Source organism: Vipera berus (assembly GCF_964194415.1).
Source record: "Vipera berus genome assembly, chromosome: 2".
NCBI classification, from domain to species: Eukaryota; Metazoa; Chordata; class Lepidosauria; order Squamata; family Viperidae; genus Vipera; species Vipera berus.
In genome coordinates this window covers 97,381,985-97,400,086 of record NC_138203.1, presented here as the reverse complement: position 1 = coordinate 97,400,086, position 18,102 = coordinate 97,381,985, and the positions used below count along the sequence as shown (strand labels likewise).

At 38.3% G+C, this 18,102-nt stretch overlaps 1 protein-coding gene across 1 annotated transcript in view; it reads right to left on the bottom strand.

The window, feature by feature from the left end:
* DGKQ (diacylglycerol kinase theta) overlaps positions 1-18,102 on the bottom strand; it is a 106,574-nt gene that overhangs the window by 75,177 nt on the left and 13,295 nt on the right. The window contains exon 2 of the mRNA XM_081320325.1: positions 1,699-1,778. Within this exon, the coding sequence (XP_081176451.1) occupies positions 1,699-1,778 (80 nt within the window). The remainder of the gene's footprint in view (positions 1-1,698; positions 1,779-18,102) is intronic.

Sequence of the window (18,102 nt, the reverse complement as noted above, 5' to 3'; positions counted from 1 at the left end):
GGAGGGAGCAAGGGAGAGAGAGAGAAAGAAGGAAGGAAGGTAGGTACCGGTAGTTTCTTTTCCCTGAATAGGTTTTCTAAGATGCCGAAGCAATTTCAAACAATTAGCAGTATTATCTTGCAAATGGGAAATCACTTCCAATAAACTTCGCAGAGAAACCTGCAGGGACAACTCCTCACGGCTTTGCCTATGAGGTTTAGTTTAGCAAAAACTTTCTTTAGCAGCGAGGTAAAAGAAAGAAAATGTGTGCGCGCAGGGAGGGGGAGGCAGTCAGAAGGCATGGCAGGCACGTTCGTATTTCCTTCCCTGCCGACCAATCACAGGGGTGGGGCGGAGAATTCCATGTCTTCATTCAATCACGTCTCTCCAAAGGAGCTGATGGACTGCGCTGACTGAACGGGAGACAAGTGTTTTCGCTTACCTTCGGACCATAAGACGCACCTCGTTTTTCCACCCACTTTTGGGAGGGGAAAAGTGCGTCTTATGGTCCGAAAAATACGGTAAATAGTTCTGCTTTCTCCCTGTTATTTTTCACCTTCTTGCCACTTTCCCCCACTAATGGACCAATCATTTCCTTAACTTTTTTCTTGTTTTTTACATGTTGAAAGAAGCTTTTTTTGTTATTTTTGACTTTGGTCGCAAGCCTTAGTTCATTTTGAGCCTTAGCTTTCCTCACTTCATCTTTGCAGGCTCGGGCTATTTGCTGATATTCTGACTTAGTTATGTGCCCCTCTTTCCACTTTCTATACTTGTCCTTTTTGTCTTTCAATTTATCAGAGAGTTCTTTATGCAGCCATGCTGGTTTCTTTTGAGAGCTGTTATTTTTCTTCTTTGTCGGTATTGTGCTAGACTGGGCTTTTATTATCTCACTTTTCAAAATTTCCCAAGCTTCTTGTTTTCCCCTTTAGGATTCTCATCCATGGAATCCTTCCCAAGCTCTCTCTAAGTTTATTGAAATTAGCTCTTTTAAAGTCCAAGACTCTAAAGTCATTAACATAACACCCAAAGACAAGTGAGGAGGAAAGGTTTTTCATGAGAATGAGATGAGAGGAATTGCATAGTATGGCTGAGCAAGTTATCAAGAGTCAAAGTGCAAAGGTGATATGGAGCACATGGATCCTTATACAGCATTATAAGAAAAATCTTAAACAAAATGTGCCTTTTCTCAGATATGTTTATTAGCTGTGAGGGCAGATTTGTGTTAGCCCAGGAAAAGATGAAGCAGTTTTAAAGGGTTCAGGATATATTACTGTTTTCACACGCTCTGAATCACAGCATCTATGCACAGTCCTATTGGATTCCTTTTAATTTTTATTCATTTGTTAAATCTATAACCTGCCTTTTTCACAGGAGCTCAAGAAGTACATAGCACTTACACCTACTTTTCCACAACAGCAACCCTATGAAGTAGGTTGAGCTGGAGAAAGTGACTGATCTAAGTCACCCAGTCAGATACTGTGGCTGATGATAGACTAGAACAAGGGTCTTCAAACTCAGCCCTTTTATGACTCATGGACTTCAACTCCCAGAATTCCTCAGCCAGGCATGCTGGCTGAGGAATTCTGGGAGTTGAAGTCCATGAGTCATAAAAGGGCCGAGTTTGAAGACCCCTGGACTAGAATCTGAATCTCCCATGTGCTAGGCATCCAGTTACATTCCACTGGATATTTAGCTTTTCCCAAGGCACGAGCAACTTACCCTTACAAGACCTGGAGCAATAGATGAGCAAGGTATCTTCACATACTTCAGGCACTTCTCATGAGACATAAAATTGCAAACTGTGGAAAACAAATATACATGTCAATTTGTATTAAGAAACAGACAAAGGTAAAAGTCCCAATTCGCCCATTCATTAAGATGTAATATAATGTGTTGTATGAATTCTTTTAGTATCTTATTCTCCTGTCAATTAGCTTTATTGGATGATGCTTTCTACAGATAACATGAAATATGGAGAAAAGCATCTTATTATTTTTATTCAATGAATAAAAATATGTAATTAAAATATAAAAAATATAACTCCTTCAAGAGTTTTGGCATTTCTTCATGGAAAAACTGCTTCCACTCCCTGATTCTTTAAGTTTATTTTCTGTAGAATGTTTTCTGATATCCATGAACAAAGAGGTATACATAATTTTCCAGTATATCATTGTATTAAAATTAGCATTATAGTCTTGAATATTTTATTTTCAGTTTCTTTTCTAAACTGACTTTGAATTTGTCTCTTTCACAGCATTCTATGCTCTTTAAACTACAAGTAAAAGGTATAATATACGTGGCAACGTAAACTCAAACTTATGCAGATGAAAACCCAATCTCTCCAAATTTCCAACAGGCTCTATTCCAACTGTGAGTATGGACAATAAATAGAAAATAAAGAGCAATATAAATGTAACTTCTATCATTACACAAAACTAACCTTAAGACATTTTTCTGGTTATAAAAATAAAGCAGACATTTTTAATAAACTATATAATAACAACAACAACAACAACAATAAAGTTGGGAGGGACCTTGGAGGTCATCTAGTCCAGGGCTTTTCAACCATTTCACCCATTGTACCACTTTTAGGATATGGCAACATCCGAGTACCACCAGTCGCCTAGCAAGGTGTCAAAAACTTGATGACCAAATTAAAAAAAGGAAAAAAGTGATGAAGCACAGGTAGTCCTCGACTTACAACAGTTCGCTTAGTGACTGTTCGAAGTTACAATGGCACTGAAAAAAAGTGTCCCCCAAGCCACAGCCAAGCAAGATACCTGCCTGCCTGACCACCCGGCGGCGCTCTTCCTCCTGTCCGAGGTTTTCATTGTTGTGACATTTCTGTTGAGGATTGGCAGTGGGGGTGGGGTGGGGTGGTGTTTGGTTTTTATTTCCCCCCCCCCACACCCATCTGCTGGGTGGTTACAGCAGGTTTTGGTCACTTCACGCGACCCTGGGACACTGTGACCGTCATAAATATGAATCAGTTTCCAAGCATCTGAATGTAAATCATAAGACCCTGGAGATGCTGCAACATTCCAGCTGATCAGCACTTCTTCTGGGCTCAGAAGAAGTGCCAGGATCAGTGCCGAGCTCCAGCTGGAGCCTGGTGCTGATCCTGGCACTTCCACTGAGCCCTGACAACCCTGAAGAAGCGCTGATCCTGGCGCTTCCACTGAGCCCTGACAGCCCTGCAGCTCCAGCCATCTCTCACTCAGGCTTGTGCGGTGCTGCCACCGGTTCAGCTCATTCCCCTCCCCCACTACTTTTCTAGGATGGTCACGTACCACCAGCCAGGTGCCAATGTACCACAGGTGGTACCTCTACCACTGGTTGAAAAGCCCTGATCTAGTCCAACCCCTGCTCATTTCAGACAAATGGCTGTCCAGTGCTGTCAACTTCCAGTGTTGGAGCATTCATAGCTTCTGGAGGCAGGCTGTTCCACTAATTAATTGTTCTGTCAGAAAAATATGTGTCTTGATATCTTTATATAAATTTGTATTTTTGCTTACAGAATAATTTCATGTAATGACATGATCTCTTCAATATAACACATATGTCCTTGAAATTATCAGCTACTAGACAGAGAAGCGTAATTTTTTTTCGTCTCTAGATGTTAAGGTGAAATACCATTAACAGTTAATTTTTCCTTTCCAATTTGTTTTACGTCATTCTGATTAAATTCTCTGCCAGCTAAAGTAACAGGCAAAAAGAAAATATAAAGTTTTGTAAAGCGTTTGGTTCAGATAATCACTTGAGAACACTGCAATGTAATTCAAGAGAGCAGAAAGCAGAATAGAGGAAAAAATATTAAAGTCTTAAATGCATAGATTTTATTCTTTGCTGTAGCACCTTAAACCAAGGGGTTTAAAATTACTGCAGGATGCAGAACCTGTTCACTAAAAAAAAAACTGGAATCCCTGTTCAAGAGGAGTGAGGCTTCTGACTTTCTCCCTTAGTAACTAAGATTTGAAAAATCCTCCTTTATTCCAAAGTTGATTTTATAAAAAGGGTTGCTATGGAACAGCAATAAAATAATTCGGCAATCAAAAAGGACAAATTTCAAAACTTGCTATATCCAAAAGAATATTTTATAAATGTCAAACAAAGACAAATATTTTTGTCTGGCTTAGGAAATCATGCTGATGTAAACACAACTTCTGTTGAAATGTTTAGGAAAGCAAGTTTGCAATGCTATATAAATGAGCCATTTTAAATATATATTTACTTATTATTTATTTATTTGCATAATTTTGACTGAAATTCAGAATAGGGAACCTTTTCTCAGAGTTTCCTCTAACCGTTATTATGAATAATAGACTTTTCTATAATGCAGTGGATGACCTCAGAAAAATGACACATTACTATCACTTTTTTTTAAAACAATAAGTGAAACAGAAGAGAACATTGCCATAACTACCCACACTTTAAAAATAATGTTAAATGAGAAATTAAAATGGCTCTCCATGGGTGCATTGCTGTTTGGGGAATCCTGGGAGTTGAAGTCTACACATCTTAAAGTTGCCAAGGTTGAGAAATACTGTATTAAAACATCTGTGCATGCATTCCTCCAACTACTTCTCCTAAGGGTTGAACTACATATTGCAATGATGTTCTGGAGAATCATCAATATAAAAATAAAACACCCACAAACAATCAGCTACAAGGTTATATTATGTTACAAGATCTTGTTCTGCATTCCAAATCATTCAATGTGAATTTTAAAAAATCTCTATTTTCTCTGTAGTATTTTCCAAACCAATGAAACCTCCCCCCAGTCCTATGATTTCTCTTTTATTTGCATATACATGCCTCACTCTGGCAATCAAGAGTGTAATCCCAAACAAAGGGGCAGGGCTTTGTTCTTAAAACACCATATTCTGCTGTTTCGTAATTAAATGGTAGGATATTTCACTGATAGGTTCCCCCAGCTATTCATTTGTTATATAAATCAGGGCAATGTCACAGTCAGCTACATTTTCTGTGCTGTTAATCTAGGATAAAATAGTAGGCAATTATATCCAGTTATGCAGAACTTAATTTCAGCATGAGACATGCAACGAATAGTTGTATAAATATTAACTTGGGCTAGAATTCAATTTTAAAAATTACTTCCATAATTTTAATTACTTTAGAATCACTTTAAAACCACACAGTCAGGTTTTTAAAAAATATTTAAAATTACTCCCATAATTTTAATTACTTTAAAGTTTAATTACTTTAAAATTAGTTTAAAACTGCTCAAAGGTGCCAGGACCTGGGAGCACATAGATTTAATAAATTATTATTACTTTAAACTGTAGAAGCTGACAAAAGTTCCAAAGAAAAGCAACAATAACAACACTAATTCTGGCTAAATTCCACAAAAGTTCTTGTTCTTTTAATAAATTTTACACTACTTACTGTTTCACAAATGGTTGTCTTAAAGCAGTGAATGTCATGAAACTTTTTCCATTGAAGTACATAAATGACAAGACAAGAAACGGATGGAAACTAATCAAGGAGAGAAGCAACCTGGAATTAAGGAGAAATTTCCTAACAGTGAGGACAATTAACCAGTGGAACAGCTTGCCTTCAGAAACTGTGGGTGCTTCATCTCTGGAGGTTTTTAAGAAGAGACTGAAATAGTGTAGGGCCGTGGTGGCAAACCTATAGCACGCGTGACACAGGTGGCACGCAGAGCCCTCTCTGTGGGCACGCACGCCGTCACCCCAGTCCTAGTCCTTCAGCTGGGTTTTATAAAACCTTTTCGATTTAGGCCTCCGCTGCCGTGTGGGGAAAAAAAGGTTCAATCAATCAATTTCAAGTTCTCATGGGGAAAAAAAGATCTCGCAAAGTTGGAATTGACTGATTGAACTTTTTAGTCCCACCCAGTCTGCCATTGCCACTGCAGCCACACCCACCCAATGGGCCAAGCCCACCCAGCACCCGACGATACATAAGTGGGTTTTGGGTTGCAGTTTGGGCACTGGGTCTCTAAAAGGTTCACCATCACTGGTGTAGGGTCTCCTGCTTGAGCAGGGGGATGAACTAGAAGACCTCCAAGGTCCCTTCCAGCTCTATATTGACTGACTGAGTGAAATTGGCAAGGTCTTCCAACTGCTTCCCCTCCCTTGCAACGTGGCACATAGCTCAAGAGTTTACCCGATTTTTTTTAAAAAAAAACAGCTTTTCTATGGAGAATATAGGGAGCTCAAAAAAGTTTGACATATTCTTTCCCAACCCAACTGAAGGTTGGAAAGAAATTACATAAAGGGGCTCAAGAATTCTGTCCTTCTGGACTTCCGGTGGCGGTGCGGCGCCGAAGATAGCCGTTTCGGGCTGTCCGCTTCACAGCTGAGTTTTTCCACCTAAAACAGCGCCGATCAGCTGTTTAGGTGGATTTGAAGCCCCCTCCTCGGGAGAAGAGGAGGGGGTGAGGCCCCAGGTAGGGGTTGAGTTCTCCGGGGCCGCCTGAGCTGAAAGCTGGGGCGGCTGAAGGATTGAACTCCCCCGTAGCCTGGGTTGCTCCCAGCTGCTTAGCATCTCTGCTCCGGGATTTTTGGAGCGGAGCCAGGCGTTTGCGACCACCCCTGCCAGACGGAAAGACTTTGGAGTAAAAGGAGCAGGCAGAGCGGTACAGGAGGTTAAGGTGAAGAGGACTTTTATTCTTACTCTCTAGCTTAATGGACTTTATAAACTTAAAGTGAAAGTGCGCAACAAGTGAAAGTGAAGAAAGATGGCGGCTAAATCTTCCTCTAAAGTTCTTCGGAGTGCAGGAACTTCCCCGGTGCAACAGACATCGTTGCAAGCTCTGCTTCCTCCTGCACCTCCTGTGGCATTGACGCTTAAGGATTTACAAGATGCCTTTGCAAAGCAATCCCAGGTAATGTCAGAAATGCTGGATGATAAGATGGTAAAGTTGGAGGAGAAACTGGAGAAATTGGAGGAGAGGATGGAAGAGAAGTTTAACGAGAAGTTTAGTGCAATGAGGGTAGACATCTTGTCTACAGTGGAAAGCGTGGCTGAATGTGTGCAATGTTTGGAAGAAAAAATGGAGGATCTTAGTCAAAAGAACACTATATTAGAAGTAAAGGTACTGGAGAATGAAAATTTAAGGGATAAAATGGACGGAGAATTGAGTCTTGTCCAGTATCATCAGATGCAGTACGCTATTAGAATCAGGGGCTTAAAAGAGAATCCTAAAGAAGACCTAAAGCAGCTGATTTCTGAGGCTTTGGAAGCAGTATTGGGCCAGCCAGCATCTGAAATAGAGGGATGTATGGATAAAGTTTTTCGTGTAAATTCATGGATTGCAAGGCAGAGGAAGTTACCTAGAGATGTGGTGGTCTATTTTATAAAGAGAGCAACTAGAGATGAAGTTATTCAAGCTGCTTATGATACTAAAGTTGTGGTTGCTGAGCAAGAAGTGCTGGTTCTAAAAGAAATTCCTCCAAAGATTTTAAGGAGAAGGAAGGATTTTGCATTTCTCGTGCAGGAACTTAAGCAACGTGATATTAAGTTTAGATGGGAGATTCCAGTTGGATTGGTGGTGATGCACGAAGGTAAAAGATATCGTCTGGTTACTGTGACTCAGGCGCGTGATTTCTACAATAATGTTTTAAAAGCAACCCCTCTATCACTCCTGGAAGCTGCAAAGGGATCTGGAGAGGGAAAACCTCAAGAAGCTGAAGGTGGACAGACAGAGGAGAATGGTGCTGGAGGGGATCAAATTACAGCTTCATCGGCTGCTGCTGGAGAGCAGAGGTTGACGCGCGCCGCTGTAAAACGAGCAAGACAAGTACAAGAGCAAGACCAGCAGAAGTTTATGGAACTCTCAAAGCGTACTTATAGTGAAGCTGTGGGAGGAGCGCGGCCCAAAGAAAATATAGGGGCTATTAAAGATGTGCTCCAAAAGCTTCGGGATGCCACGCATGGTGACTAAATTTCTAACTTGGAATGTTAATGGATTAAACTCACCACAGAAGAGAAAGAAAGTTTTTCAATATTTAAAACAATTTAAGATTGATGTTATATGTTTGCAAGAAACGCATATTAGGGTTATGGACCAAAAGTATTTATCGAACTCAAGGTTGGGCACGCAATTTGTTGCTTCTGCGATGAATAAGAAAAATGGAGTGGTTGTCTATGTTAAAAGTACTCTTAACAGCGGAATTAATTGAAGTAGATAAGCAAGGAAGATATGTTATGATAGATTTGTTGTTAGAAGGTAAAAAAACGCTCTTAGTTGGACTGTATGCTCCTAATCAACAACAAGCTGATTTTTTTAGTTCACTTCATACAAAGCTTACTCAATTGGATTACAAATCGTTTATTTTTATGGGGGACTGGAATGGTGTTTTGGATGTACAGATGGACAAGGCTGGTTCTTTTAAGCGTGCTCCGAGTCATGCCAGATTGCCTAAATCTTTTTTTGAAATGAAGGACGACTTGGAATTGCGAGATATTTGGCGTGACATACACCTACATGAAAAGGATTATACTTTTTTTTCTGACAGACATCAATCTTTTTCTAGGATTGATTTTATTTTGCTGACTAATGATTTTTTTTCTAGGATTAAGAAGGTAAAGATTTGTGCAAGAACTATTTCGGACCATAGTCCAGTTTGGTTAGAGATCAATAAGGACAATAGGGATAGGCGCTCGTGGCGCGTAAATGAGAATTTGTTTAGAAATCAGAGAAATGTGGAAGAATGTAAACAGCGGATGAAGGATTTTTTTTGAAATTAATATGAATAAGGATACTTCTATGGACATGGTTTGGGATGCTAGCAAGGCCTACATGAGAGGGGTGTTGATATATATGAATAATAAATACAGACGTACTTTGGAAGCCAGAAGGAAAGAATTGGAGAATGAAATTAGGGAAAAAGAAAAGGTCTTAATTTTGAACCCATCGGATGTGAAGACTAAGGAGGTTATTAAGCTATTAAGAGGACAATTTGATAAATTGATGGCTGATCAAGTGGCAACCAACTTGCGGTTTGCTAGGCATAATACTTTTTGCAATGCTAATAAGCCAGGTAGATGGCTAGCTTATAGACTAAGGAAAAAGCAAAGGGCTTCTAATATAGATAAAATTGAACATAAGGGAAAGGTTGTGTTTCAACAGGATCTTATTAAGGAAGCCTTTGTGGATTTTTATTCTAAATTATATGCTAAGGAGAAGATTAATGAAAAAGACATTGATGTATATTTGGAGAATGCTAGCATCCCGGTTCTTACGCAAGCACAAAAAGAGGAGATTAACCAGTTGATAACAGAAGAAGAAATTCTCATAGCAATTAAGGAATTGAAGTTGGATAAAGCGCCAGGTACGGATGGTTTGACTGCGGTTTACTATAAAAATTTACAAATGGAGTTGATAAAGCCGTTAAAGGAACTGTTTCAGACAATTCAGAGAGGGGGAAAGGTGCCTCCGTCTTGGAGAACTGCTTTTATCTCTTTGATTCCGAAGGAAGATCAAGATGCTACTCAAGTTAAAAACTATAGACCGATATCACTTTTAAATACAGATTATAAAATATTTGCTAAGGTGTTGGCTAACAGATTGATGAGGGTTCTGCAACAGGTGATTCATGGGGATCAAACTGGGTTTATTAGTGGTAGGCAAATGAAAAATAATGTGAGGCATATAGTTGATGTGTTAGAGTTTTTGGAAAGGAACAACCAGATCCCTGCGGCGCTAATTTTTTTAGATGCTGAAAAAGCTTTTGATCAATTGAATTGGCAATTTTTGATGAAAGTTTTAGATAAAATGAATTTTGGGGATAAATTTTTGCAACCAATTAGGGCATTATATCAAAAACAAACTGCCCGAATAATAGTTAACAATAGTTTGACTGAAGCATGTAATATTGAGAAGGGCACAAGGCAAGGGTGTCCGTTATCGCCTTTACTATTTGTGTTAACATTGGAGATATTACTAGTAAAAATACGGAGTTCGGAAAGAATTAAGGGTATACAAATTAGAGATCAGGATTATAGATTGAGGGCGTTCGCAGACGATCTGGTTGTTACAGTGACCCAGCCAGAAAATTCTGTTGTGGACCTGATGGAGATAATAATGCAATATGGGAGGGTTTCTGGATTTAAGGTTAATGCACAAAAAACTAAAATTCTGGCCAAAAATATGACAGTATCGCAAAAGGCTCTTTTAGAAGGATTAACTGGATTTGAGATTGCTAAAAGGGTCAAATATTTGGGGGTGTTTTTGTCACCCTCTAATACAAAGTTATATAAAAATAACTATGAAAAACTATGGGGAAAAATTCAAAAAGAAATGGAGAGTTGGGAAAAATTGCAATTGTCTTTGTTGGGAAGAATCGCAGCAGTGAAAATGAATGTCCTGCCTAAATTTTTATTCTTATTTCAAATGATACCGGTTCTTAAGAAAGATTCTAATTTGGAAGAATGGCAACGGGGTATCAATAAATTTGTGTGGGCAGGGAAAAGGCCACGAGTTAAACTTAAGATTATGCAGGATACTCGTGAAAGAGGTGGTCTTAAAATGCCCAATCTTAAATTATATTATGAAGCTGCTGCGTTAGCAGGGATAAGTGATTGGATTAATTTGACACAAGAGAGATTATTAAATCTTGAGGGCCACGACTTGTTATTTGGCTGGCATGCATATTTGTTGTATGATAAGAAGGTAGATAATGTGTTTAAAGTGCATATTTTAAGACAGGCATTGTTGAGAGTTTGGAAGAAGTATAGATACAAGTTAGACTGTAAGATGCCATTGTGGGCAATTCCAAAACACGCAATAGAAAACATAAATGTTGGTTTCAAACATGACGTGACCACGTATAAGGAGATTTTAAGCTTGGAAAGAAGTGTATGGTGTTTAAAATCGTATAATCTCTTGCGAGATGAGAAGATTGTTCAAACCTGGTTTCAATATACTCAGTTACGGGCCAGGTGGAAAGAAGATCAGAAAACTGGTTTTGCAATGACTGATGAAAATTTGATAAAGCAAATTAGAAATCAGGGTCCAGCACATATCAAACGGATATATCTTGCATTGATAGAAATTGATTCAGAAACAGAACTGGTTAAAGATTGTATGATAAAATGGGCCCAGAACATCCAAGAAGTTATTACAATGGACACGTGGGAAAAGATCTGGGTGAGGAACGTAAAATTTACACAAGCTCAAAACTTAAGAGAGAACTTTTATAAAATGTTTTATAGATGGCATTTAGATCCTAAAAAGCTTGCAAGTATGTATCCGAGCTATCAGCCAAAATGCTGGAGGTGTGGTGGTGAAGATGCAACATATTTTCACATATGGTGGACTTGTAAAAAGGTCAAGGCTTTTTGGATAAAAATTTGGTGGAATATGCAGAAGATCTTCAAGCAAAAGATAAAGTTTTGTCCGCAATTCTTTTTGTTGGGTATAATTACAGATGCTACTGTTGTGGACACTAAGTTGATGTTAAATTTAATTACAGCAGCAAGACTTTTAATAGGTCAGTATTGGAAGAAGGAGGAACTGCCGACTATAGAAGAATGGACTTTAAAGGTTTCTGACCTGGCAGAAATGGCAAAGATCTCGGCTTATTTGAAAGATCATTCGCAAGAACGCTATATTATGGAGTGGAAAAAATGGATTGAATGTATCCAGAAGAAATATGGGACTAAAAAGTTTCATTTAGCATTTGAATAAGTCTTCCTTTCTATTTTCTTTTTTTTCCCTATATGAAATATTAGTATTGTCTGTAGTTATCTTATATGAGCTAGAGAGTGATAGATTTAAGAATTTATTGTTGGTAGCATATGGATGTTTATGATTGTTCTTTGTTTTTATACCCTGTACTTAGCTCTGGGAAGTCGGGGGGGGGAGGGGGGAAAGGGGGGGGAGGGGTAGGGAGGGATTGGTAGGGGAGGGGGAGGGGGGATTGTTAAAGATAAAATGTATTTTAAAACTTTTCAATAAAAAAAAAAAGAATTCTGTCCTTCTATCCATGTGTCTATCAACAAAATAGCTCTCCAAAATCTGAAAAGATGATACAGATATCTTCAACTTACAACCATAACTGAGTCCAGAATTACAGCCGTAAGCCATGCCAGTTGTTAAGCAGGTTACCATGCGACCACACCCAATTTTACAATCTTTTTGGCAGTGGTCATTAAGTGAACCATTGCTGTTGTTAAGAGAATGCTATGGTGTCTGCAATGGATGTTTTTTTATTAGAAATCAGAAATAAACACTGGTTTCCAGCAAAAAAAAACTTAGTAAATCATGGTCATGTGAATAAATGTGAGCTGGCTACCAAGTGCGCAAATGTGATCATGTGAACACACGGAGGGGGCAACCATCAGAATTTCCAATCTGTGTCATAAGTAGCCTTGTGGAGGTCAGCTGTAATTTTTCGTTATAAGTTGAGGACTACGTGCAATGGTGGGAGAAGCTGGCAAAAGAAAAAGCAAGTTCAAAATCTGGCTTGAGGCTTCTCAGAAAAATATTCCAGAAAAATCCCCCCAATTCATCCCCGTAAGACAAGGCTTTGGGGAAAAATTTGGAATGCTATTGGCCAACCCTCCATTCTAAGCCCCCACCCCTCCTCCTTCCTGTCATGTGACTCAGAGCATGTGCAACCTGGCCTGTGGTTCCCAGTGCTGACACAGAGATATACGTGGATACATTGACAAAACGAGAGTAGGGAATACATACAAAAATGTCAATACATAAATCCATTAACCAATCTTTCTCAATCTGAGCAATTTTTAAGATGTGTGGACTTCAATTCCCAGAATCCCCCAGCCAGTATGTCCCTCTGGGGAATACTGGGAGAGTTGAAGTTCACACATCTTAAAGTTGCCTAGGTTAAGAGCAGAATTTTAAAGATGAATTTCCCCTATGAATTTGCTTAATATTTGGCACTGGTTGTTTTTTTTTACCCCAATGTTTCAGCTACTTTTAGAACCAATCTAGAAGCTGCAGAGAAGAGGCACTCTCCTCTCTTGCTATCCCTCTCTTGCTATCCCTTACTTGAGATATTGCGAGGTACAAAAATTCTGCAATTTATTTTTTCTTGGCCAATGCTCTACCTGCTTAATTGCCAGCAACAGATATATTTACTGTTATTTCTTTCAGTGGCATATAGTACTGAAAGAAAATTGGAGAGGATGACTCATACTCATTCAGCCCTCTCAAGAAACTTGAACACCTTGGTTATCCATAAAGAAATAGGAACAAAAGAATACTAAATAATGGTATTTAAATATCTAACTCCATCTTATAGGGTGGGAACACCGAATTATGCAGATCTTGGAGAGAAAATCTTTAGTCTCCAGCTTATCTGCAATTTGGCTTTTTGGCAATTAAACTCAAATATCACAAAAACTGTAATTGTTATAAAAGCCACTGAAAACTCACGTGAAATATCACAAAAGCTGTAACCTATAGTTAACTGTTTAAAGACTGCAGTTAAATATTCCCTATTAAAATAAAGGACAATGTGTAAAATAAACTCAGCTGCACTGTTTATACTATCTCTATTAGAACACCTGAATGTTTTTTCGACTTCCACATGATTGTAAAAAAATAAATAAAATCCAGCTGCTTTAAGAGTCACATGCCAGGTAAATGAGTAGATTTCGTAATGCATGGCATTTTTTTTTTCAACCGTATTCGCACAGAAAATAGAAAATAATAAGCCAAAGGAATTATGGCATAAGACATGAAACAGGAAATGTAGTTAAATCTGATTTTACCATTCATTATTCCTCTCCATACCTTTCAGCCTTGCTTCTACCTTGTTTGTGTACCACTTCATACACTGCCTTTATTCTTTAAACTTCTCACCACTCTCTTTCTGAGAATCTCATTATCTCCATCCAACCATGACTGCCTTGGTTTTTCCCCTCTTCTTGCTCATTCTTTTTTCCTTCATATATTTGATTTGTGATTCAGGCTTCATTCATTCATTCTTTCTGCATGACTAAGTCACATAAATGCTCTGATATTAAGTCCACCACCTATGCATTCCTGATGCTATCCACTCCCATTTCTTAGGTGCCCTCTATTCGACTGTAAAGCTCTTTCTAAGAAAATGACATCTCCATCAAAATCACAGTGCGTTTTTCTCTCCTTCTTTTAATCTTAATACTTCTTTGCTCTCTTTGACTACATCCTTTGCAACTATCATTTTTTTCCTATACAAATCACACAAGATCTCTCCCCCTTAACCTCATTCACTGCAGCCATCATTCTCTTACATGGTGTTTTTTTTCATTCTCAGCCTGTTTCACTTCATCATTCCATCAAGCATCCTTTTTCACTTTTCATTAGGCACACTTCTGAGGCATTCTCTAACGCAATTCTTTTTTACTGTCTTTGAAGCAGCTGCCCCATTTTTTTTTTCTTACATTCGCTTTCCATTCATTCTTCTGGGAAATTATTCTATATTCTTCTGTTCCATAAAGGACTCTTCTGATTTCTTCCTGCAGTTATTCTACTCTAGTTCCTTTCACTTCTTTTTCCTCCATGTCATTTTTCCCTAGATCCAGTCTTGATATTATATAAGATAATGCCCTGTCCAGGATTCAGAACCTCTTATATCCTTTATTAATTATATCAGTCTTTATAGTAAACAATCAAATCAGCATGGTTTTTGTTAATTCCTTTCCCATGTGTAAACATGAATAAAATTTTGATTCGACCATGTACTTGAAACATGCCTTCTTTTAAGCAGATATTTGAAAAAAAGTTACTTGCATTTATTCTTGGGACTATAGATGTCTCATTATTTTATGTACATTTCATCTCACTCCTGCCACTCATTTCATCATCTAACAGGTTTTGTTCTTCTTCTCTGAATTAATTCAGAATGTTTCACTATTTTCCCCCAAAACAAATCTTCAAGTCACTGGAACACAACATGTACTTCTCACTAACCAATGTCTTCCTATTTTCATATGCATTCATAACCATGTGAGTTGTTTGAACTGGGTTCTATAATTCAGTTGTTTGAAGACTTGAGTGAGTTTCACAGGACTAAGGGGAAAAAACTATCTGAAAGTGACCAACGGAGAGGAAAAAAGAAGCAGCATTGAAAACACTCAGCCATCCACGCCTGCCTCAATGCTGCAGGCATCCATAGCCATTTCTCTAAAGATGCAAGAGAAGGGATGGAGCATGTCAGCTGACACTTTGTACCCCACATCTCTTAATCAGGGGTTCCAAGAAAAAATATATATAACAAACAGCCTGAAATAGTTTGAAAGCCCTTGATCTGCTTGACACCAATCCATACTTTCTATCATGAATTGTAGATTTTTTTCATAATTAATGTTACATCTTCACTTTCCTGCGTGCGTTTACCAATCCCACTCCACAAAATCAGACTGACTTTATACAGATCTATTGTATCCTTACCTTCACAGTCAGAGAAAGTATCAATTTTTCTATCTTTCATTTCATTCTTTGATTTCACTCCAATCCATGCTCTTTTACCATGCAACATCTTACATTCCAAGTCACAGTCTTCCATATGCCAACCAGAATAGCATATTATGATCTCCATCACACATTTTGTTTTTGATCAAAGTTTTCACGTAACACTTTTTGGTAAAGTAAAAAAGTAAAAAAGCTGAATGTTTCCATCTTATGTTCAATTAAAACTTGACAACAGCTAATGTTTGTGTAGTATTATTTTAAGCAGACTGTGTTTTTCTATTGTTGTGACTTACATGATGTTTAGAGCGCATTTTATGGCCAATTCATGCAAAACTCCACGTAATCCCAAAGGGTTCACATACTTTTTCTTGCAACTGTAGATTACCGGCCTTAGTTACAGCTGTGTCCCGCACCATATCTCCAGTTAACAATAAAAACAATACTGGGCAATTCTGTTCTCGCTGTTAGGAAGTTTCTCCTTAATTCTAGGTTGCTTCTCTCCTCAACTAGTTTCCATCCATTGTTTCTTCTCTGGAGTTACGATGCTTTGGAAAATAAGTTGACCCAGTCGTCTTTGTGGCAGTCCCTCAAATACTGGAAAACTTATACATTTTAGCCAGTATGCCACAAGTATGAACAAAGCCCAATTTTACCCAAATATGCTGTGACATTCTACACAAGTTTGGATTAATTTATTCTACTGTACATCAATTAAAAACTACATAAGCCCTACTTTCAATATATTTATCTTTTCCATCTGGTGTAAAATAATGAATGCATTCTCCTCCCTTTTAACCATCTTTTCTACCTTTTGAAACAAGGCTGTAATTGCTTCTAAGAGCCAAATATCCAGAATTAAATATTTTGCTCTAGTTTTTCTCACTGAGTGGGTGTGAGAAAAGTGCGCTGGGTGTAATTCAAACTTTCTCTCGCAAAGGAACAGGCAATTCAAAAGAGCTATTATTCCATTTTTTATTTCCATTCACTAATTGTGCTGAGTTCCACTACATTCACAAGTTCAACAAGAAAAACAATATCACAGTCTTTTATTAATGCTGAGTCTGTTTTTCTTGTATACACTTCAACTTCCTTGATAGCACACATATAATCCTGGCTGGGCAAAATTTTCAGATCTTACTGAAAAGGACAAAAAGGGGTTAAAGAAATGTACAGTATTCTTGTAATTTTCCAGCATTGTAGCCTCCTATTTTAAGAAGCAACCACCTCCAGGCAACCAAGCAAGTAGTGGCTTGCGCTTTCCCAGGTGGAACACATAGGAGCTTCTGGCCCCCAAAGGATGGACAGCTGCTAATGAATGGAGAAAACTGTGCTCATCATTCATGTCAACATATGGAAAGAAAGAGGAAGAACAACAAGATTATTGGAAGAGAGAATGAAAAGAAAGGAAAAAGCTGTAAAGCAGGGATCCCCAACTTCCCGAGGCTGTGGCCTATTCAGAATCAAGCCGAGTGAGAGGCGGGCCAAGATGCACGCATGCACCGGCCCACCGTTCACACAGCCTAGTTCTCTTCCCTCCCCCCCGCAGCCACGCCACCAAGCCGCAAAGATTAGAGACCACTACTACTAGGAGTCAGCAAATCCCAAATAAGTGTTTCCAAAATTAGACCACAAGTTGCTATTTCACCTCCACGTTGACATGATTTAATGGAAAAGGAAAACTAACAGTTTTATACACTGCACGTAATATGCCAGAATCTCTGAAAAAGTTGATGTCAGACAGTTTTCAAGTGACAGGAGAGGAAAAAAATTCTCTATAGGGGAATCATATTAGCTATATTTATTTTAAAAAAATCATTTTAAACTATAGCCAAGTAAAATTGAAATCAAAACTTATCTTTTGACATAGTTCTGCATACTTCTTAGTCCAGGTTCTGGAGTACAATTCCCAGGATGTCTCACAAAAACCAAATGCAGTTTGAAAAAGTTTTCATGCCTTTGTTGTAAATGGAGAAGACTTAAGAACCAAACAGTCTCAAAAAAACAACCACATTTCAGTAAAAAAAAATGTATAAACATGACAAACAGTTTTATAAAGACTTCCACACTGCAATTTAACTATATGGCAAAATCCTTTTATAGCTCTGTTTCTTAGAAAACTGGAAGTACTATAAACACAGCTATTTCTATAGTGCTATTTGTTCAGTCACTACTGGGGCTTAGTTGAAAGCTGTCCAGAAAATTACAATTGCTAGAAAATTTATTTGCAGCGAGAACGGGCTGCTATCCAGGTTTCATCTCTTAAGTACCAGTATTAGACAATATTCCCACTCAGGTGGATTTGGCTTCAGAGCAAAGAATGCCCTTCTGTCAGTTCATTGTGATATATTGCTGTTCTCCAGTATGTTGTGAAGCAATTATGAAACACCAACAGGATCTGGTTTAGAATCCTGGAATAAAGTGGGCCTTTATAGTGTGTTATAAAAGCCCAGTTAGTTCTAAAGAGGCCCTATAAAACTGAAAGCACAATAAATTGGCCACAAATAAAATTCTGCAGCAGGTTAAGATCCTTCCACGTTGCAACGAACACCAGAGCCCCAGGCTTACAAAATACTAAATATCTATAAGCAGGGCTTTTTTTCTCATACAACGCTCAGAACGGAGTTCCGGCACCTTTTTTGGATGGAACCTTGTAGAGTAGGCAAGGCGGGTTGTATGATGTGTTTGAGTTCCGGCACCTTTTTCTTTTACAAAAA